This window comes from Octopus bimaculoides, chromosome 8 (genome assembly GCF_001194135.2).
Source record: "Octopus bimaculoides isolate UCB-OBI-ISO-001 chromosome 8, ASM119413v2, whole genome shotgun sequence".
In the NCBI taxonomy this organism is placed as follows: domain Eukaryota; kingdom Metazoa; phylum Mollusca; class Cephalopoda; order Octopoda; family Octopodidae; genus Octopus; species Octopus bimaculoides.
The window spans coordinates 44,310,429-44,316,437 of NC_068988.1; the positions used below are offsets into that span (position 1 = coordinate 44,310,429).

The 6,009-nt window shown below is 40.9% G+C and overlaps 1 protein-coding gene across 1 annotated transcript; it reads right to left on the bottom strand.

Annotated features, from left to right (window-relative positions):
• Positions 1 to 928: 928 nt before the first annotated feature.
• LOC106868265 (histone-lysine N-methyltransferase SETMAR-like) lies at positions 929 to 1,279 on the bottom strand. The gene has a single exon (XM_014913450.2). The coding sequence runs from the start codon at positions 1,277 to 1,279 to the stop codon at positions 929 to 931; it is 351 nt and encodes a 116-aa protein (XP_014768936.2).
• Positions 1,280 to 6,009: the final 4,730 nt, after the last annotated feature.

Sequence of the window (6,009 nt, forward strand, 5' to 3'; positions counted from 1 at the left end):
AGTACATGCAAAGTATTAATTAGACGCTCAGAGAAGGAAGGAAAGAAAGAGTGGTTGTTTTACGTTTCGAGCAAAGCTCTTCTTCGGAAACAGGAGACATAGGAATATCCAAAAGAAAAAGAAGGTAAAAAGATTGCTAACAGTCCATGTGTAGTTACATCTTTGAAATGTATATATATATATATATATATATATATATACACACACACACACATATCAGGTTTTCCGGAAAGTTTTTAGCGTTTCTTAAGCGGAATAGAGAATAACAAATTTTAAACATACTCTCATCTTTATTCATTACAGTAATTTCCATTGCTGTTTATGACCTTAAGTCCACTTAGCAGGCGGTCTAAATATTTCATCAGTTGCTTTTAAAGAAAAGATATCATCTAAGTGGGTTCTGACACCATCTCAATCAATCATTAAATGATTTTCCTTTCAGAGGGTTCTGCAGTGACAAAAACAAAAAATAGATTGCGCAATGTCAGGGGAGTATGGTGGATGGGGCAAGAGACCCCACCGAAGTTCAAGCAATTCTGTGTGGGTAGCCAAAGACAAATGTGGTCGGACATTGTCCTGGTGGAACACTACCTCATTCTTATTGGAGAGCACTGGCCTCAATTTCTCGATCTTTTGATGCTAGCTGACGGCGGTACACATCCGAATTGATGGTCTGATTTTGTGGGAGTTGCTCATAGTAAATAATGCATTTGAAACTCCACCAGACAAAAAGCATGACTTTTATGAATGAATATTCTGTTTTGGAAGCTGTTTTGGAGGATCCTCATACAAAACTCCAATATATTTTACTCACTATATTATTGTAAACAATCCATTTTCCATCTCCAGTTACTTGTTGTTTCAGGAAAGGCTTATTTTCATGACGTTTTAGAAGCATGTCACACATGGAATACCGGTCCATGCAGTTTTATTCTGACATTTTGTGAGAAGCATACCCAATTTTCACTAAATGTTCGTGAACGGTACTTTTGGGAACTTTCAACTTCTCTGCAAGTTCTCTAGCCATAATGTTCTTGTTTTCTTCAATGGTTACCTTCAAACTATCGTCGTCTACAGTTGAGGGTCTTCCACAGCGACTGTCATCTTCTAAGCTGAACTCAACATGTTTAAATTTTGAAAACCATCTTCGAACTGTTAATTGACCTACTGCATCTTCACCATTAACTCCACAAATGATTTTACATGTTACCGTAGTATTTTCACCTTTTTTGAATAAGCAAAGCAATACGTGGTGAATATGCAACTTTTGACTATCCATTTCAAATGGCAATTAAGGTTGAAAAGAGTAAAATATATGCTGACTTTTAACGTGGAACTTAGCTGACAGGATTCAATACTGCAAGCAATTCTGAAATATGGGTCATACTAAGATTAGGATTGTTGCATGAAAGGCTTAGAGACACGAATCCTGAAATCGCTCAGAACTTTCTGGACAACCTGATACACCCCACCACATTATATGTGTGCGCGCGCGCGCGTATGTGCGTGCATGTGTGTGGCTCTTTGTGTTTTTGTTTGTCCCTCACTACTGCTTGGCAACTGGTGTTGGTTTATTGACGTACCCATAACTTAGCGGTTCGTCAAAAGTGCCCAATAGAATAACGCTTCAAAAATAAGCACTCATATTTATATCGTTGACAGACGAGAACCATCTGCTATGGCTACTGGAATTGCCACATCACGTGATTTCGTCCTGCTTTAAAGTGAATCTAACGGTTCTTATGTGTTTTTAAATGGCTTATAAACACCTTCCACACTGAAATTGTTTTTGTTTCAGCACACGATCTCAGATCAGGTCACTTGGTATGCAACTTCATCTCCGTACATATATATATATATATATATATATAAAAATGAGCCTGTTTTCTGTTATGCTTTATTTATTTGAAAAACAATACAAACTCATAAGGTCAATTCTTAGAGTAATCTCCTTTCTATGTGGTATTTCCACTACAACTAGGAATGAAATGAAATATGGGAGTTTGAAACATTCGTTTTTTGCATGCGTTGCTTGCACATTTTGTTTTTTTTTTAAATATAGAATTGTGCATCATTCTTATTTTCAGTTACAAGCAATCTAAATTTAGCAGAATCTTGATAGTAATGCTCTGCCAAAATTTCTTGTCTTAGAACATATGAATATACTGAATGTTAGAAATATTTGGTGCATTTTTCCCTGTGTGGTCCTGCCATTTGTAGACAGGAGAGTTTGAACCATCTGTTGACAGGACAGGTTTGAGACTCTGTTGTTTTAATAACACAACAACTCAAAATATCATTAAGGTAATAGATACCCCATTACGTGTTATGTGTAATGTTCTTTTTTTTTTTTACAGATATGTGATATATTTGAAATTTTCTGTTTCAATTTTTTTCCTGTGTGGAATTAAGGGCTTCCTGGTCCCTTTTTGTTCAGCAGAATCTATTGAAACTCTGGAATTTATTGGATGTAGTGGTGATCTATGTGGCAACAAGTAACTACAAAAGTTAATGAAATGGACAACGTTAGTTTTCTGGGAAAAAGAAAAGTTTGAAATTTTGAGAAGGGTCCTTCTATGATGGTCTCTCCCTGAGCGTCAGAGCTCACCTCTTTCTCTTAGTAAAATTAACTTAGTCTACTTTTACTAGTCTAAGGGAAGTTATCTTTACATATGTATGGCTTTTATCAGGAGGTGACTACTCCAATGACTTTGTAATGCTCTCCCACGAAACTAGTGAGGCTAATGTGGTTGTTGTTCAGTTTAAACACATAGATCTGGACAACTGCAAGAAAAACATCGGAGGGGATAGCATTGTAAGGAGTTGCTGTCTTACAAAGCAAAACTGGGAATAATGACTATTAAGGGTTCTGGGAGGCATGGTGTTGAATGGGTGATAAGAAGAGGCAGCTGTATCTGGTGAAATTAGTAGGACATGGTAATGGAACTTTAAGCAGAAACTATTCAATTTCCTTCTGTCATATCCCTCTTTTTACCTAATTCTTGGTTCTGTCTTGCTGTTTGCTTTTTCTGACATTTTCCCCCACTCTCGCTGTGATTCTCATTTTCTGTCCACTAATTTGGTTCTCCCGTTTCATCCTCTTTGTATCTTTGTTATTTCCTACCATCACTCTCTCTCTCTCTCTCTCTCTTCTTCTTCTTCTTCTTCTTCTCTGCACCCACACTCTCTCTTTCTTTTTTTCTCAGTCTTTTTCTTCTTTTCCCTCTCTACTTCATCTCACCTTCCCTTGACTCTTCATATCCAATAGGTTCTTCTCTCTCTCTCTTTGTTTCTCTCCTTCTCTCTCTCTCCCTCTCTTTGTTTCTCTCCTTCTCCCTCTCTCTCTTTGTTTCTCTCCTTCTCTCTCCTCTTATCCTTTCCTATTCCCATCTTCCTGTTACTCCCACTCCTTTTGTCTTCCCTCATCCTACACCTCTCACTTTATATCATTAAGTGTGTTTCCCCTTATCTCTTCCCCCTCTCTCTCCATGTCTCAAACTTTCCTCCTTTGCCTTCTCATCCCTCTCTCTTTGTCTCTTCTCAGCCTTCTCTCCTGTTTCTTCTTTGCCCCCCAGTCTCTTCCTCATCTCACCCCACCATCTCTTTCTTCTTCAGCCTTTATTCTCTCAATCTCTCTCTCCCCCCTCTCTCTCTCCTTCTCTTTCCCTCAATACTTCTCCTCTTATCGTTGTTGTCGGCACTCCGTCGCTTACGACGTCGAGGGTTCCAGTTGATCCGATCAACGGAACAGCCTGCTCGTGAAATTAACGTGCAAGTGGCTGAGCACTCCAAAGACATGTGTACCCTTAACGTAGTTCTCGGGGATATTCAGTGTGACACAGTGTGACAAGGGTGACCCATTGAATTACAGGTACAACAGAAACAGGAAGTAAGAGTGAGAGAAAGTTGTGGTGAAAGAGTACAGCAGGGTTCGCCACCATCCCCTGCCGGAGCCTCGTTGAGCTTTTAGGTGTTTTCGCTTAATAAACACTCACAACGCTCGGTCTGGGAATCGAAACCGCGATCCTATGACCGCGAGTCCGCTGCCCTAACCACTGGGCCATTGCGCCTCCACTCTCCTCCTATCACATAGTTGCAATCACTCTCATCATCCTTCTCTTGTGGCACAAACCAAAGAGGGAACGTCTACACTCACTTGACCTGCTAAATATAGCAGCAAAATCTAACCCAACTCCCATTTTAACGTCTTTTAAAAAAGGACACAGCAAATACTATAGTTCTAGATAGCTCAGGATGGTCAAAGCTGGAATACTTTTGGTCATATAATTCGACTGGATCAGAACTGAACTCAGACAAGACAACCACAATAATGAATGTTTTGTGCCATATCTCTACCACCACATTGCAATGTCACCTCTCTCCTGGCACCTCTCCTTGCCACCTTTCCTCACACTATCCCTTTCTTTATTATCGCCTCTCCTTTCATACCCTCCCCTATTGATAATACTATTTCTCTGTTATCACACCTCTCTTTCAGTGTTTATCCTCATACCACTTCTCTCATTGTTATCACTGATACACTTACCCTAACACTTACTATTACCTGCTCTCTCTGTCATCACCTCTATTTTTATCATCTCTGATTACTTCTCCTCACCTCACCACACACTTTGTCATCACTTCTCTCTCTCTCTTTTACTCTTTTACTTGTCTCAGTTATTTGACTGCGGCCATGCTGGAGCACCGCCTTTAGTCGAATCAAATCGACCCCAGGACTTATTCTTTGTAAGCCTAGTACTTATTCTATCGGGTCACTTTTTGCCGAACCGCTAAGTTACGGGAACGTGAACACACCAGCATCGGTTGTCAAGCGATGCTGGGGGGGGGGGGGACAAACACAGACACACAAACACATACATATATATACGTATATACGACGGACTTCTTCCAGTTTCCGTCTACCAAATCCACTCACAAGGCTTTGGTCGGCCCGAGGCTATAGTAGAAGACACTTGCCCAAGGTGCTACGCAGTGGGACTGAACCTGGAACCATGTGGTTGGTAAGCAAGCTACTTACCACACAGCCACTCCTGCGCCTATTAAAATTTTCATAAGACACCTTCGTGCAGGCCCTGGGTGATATTGAACCCTGTCCAGGATGTTATTGGTGTCTACATATGCCTTTACCCACAAGACCACCGAGACACCAACTCTGTTTATATGTCTTTCACTTCGCTTTGTTGCTACCTGTCCTTTCTATTGTGACCTCTTACTTATCCTCACCTTTCTTTTCTCCATCTCTCTTTCTCTCTCTCTCTCTCTCTCTCTGTCATTACCTATCTCTCTTCATAATCTCTCTCTCTCTCTCTCTCTTGACACCTCTCCTCACACCAACCCGAATCTCTGTCATCACTTTTCTTACCTTCTCATCTATTACGACCTTTCTCTCTCAGTCATCACCTGTCTTGATCATCATCATCATCATCATCATCTCTCTCTTTCTCTCTCTCTCTCTCTCTCTCTCTCTCTCTCTTTCTCTCTCCTGTCATTACCTATCCTCAAATCACTCCTCTCCTGTCATTGCCTTCTCCTCATACCACTCCTCTTCATCACATCTCTCACCATCCCTCTTTCTGTCATCCTCTTTCCTGACAACATATCAGTCTGTCTGTTACTACCTCCCCTATTTCAACCACAGATATCACCACCCCACTCTCTCTCTCTCTCTGTCTATCTGTCTCTCTGTGTTTCTATCTGTCTCTCTGTGTTTCTATCTGTCTGTTTCTCTCTCTCTCTCTCTGGCTCTCATCATGTCTCTGCATGTGTCTCTCTCTCTCTCTGTGTCTCTATGTCTCTCTATCTCTCTCTCTCTCACACACACACACACACACACACACACACACACACACACACACACACACACACACACACACACACACACACAGACACACACACACACACACACACACAATTCTCCTCTCCCCCGCCACTTCAAATTTTCTCCATTCTCTCTCCTCTGTCTGTCTGTCTGTCTATCTGTCTGTCTAT

What these genes read in the sequence shown, in the direction of transcription:
- LOC106868265 (XM_014913450.2), bottom strand. Translation starts at nt 1,279, where the DNA reads ATGGATAGTCAAAAGTTGCATATTCACCACGTATTGCTTTGCTTATTC.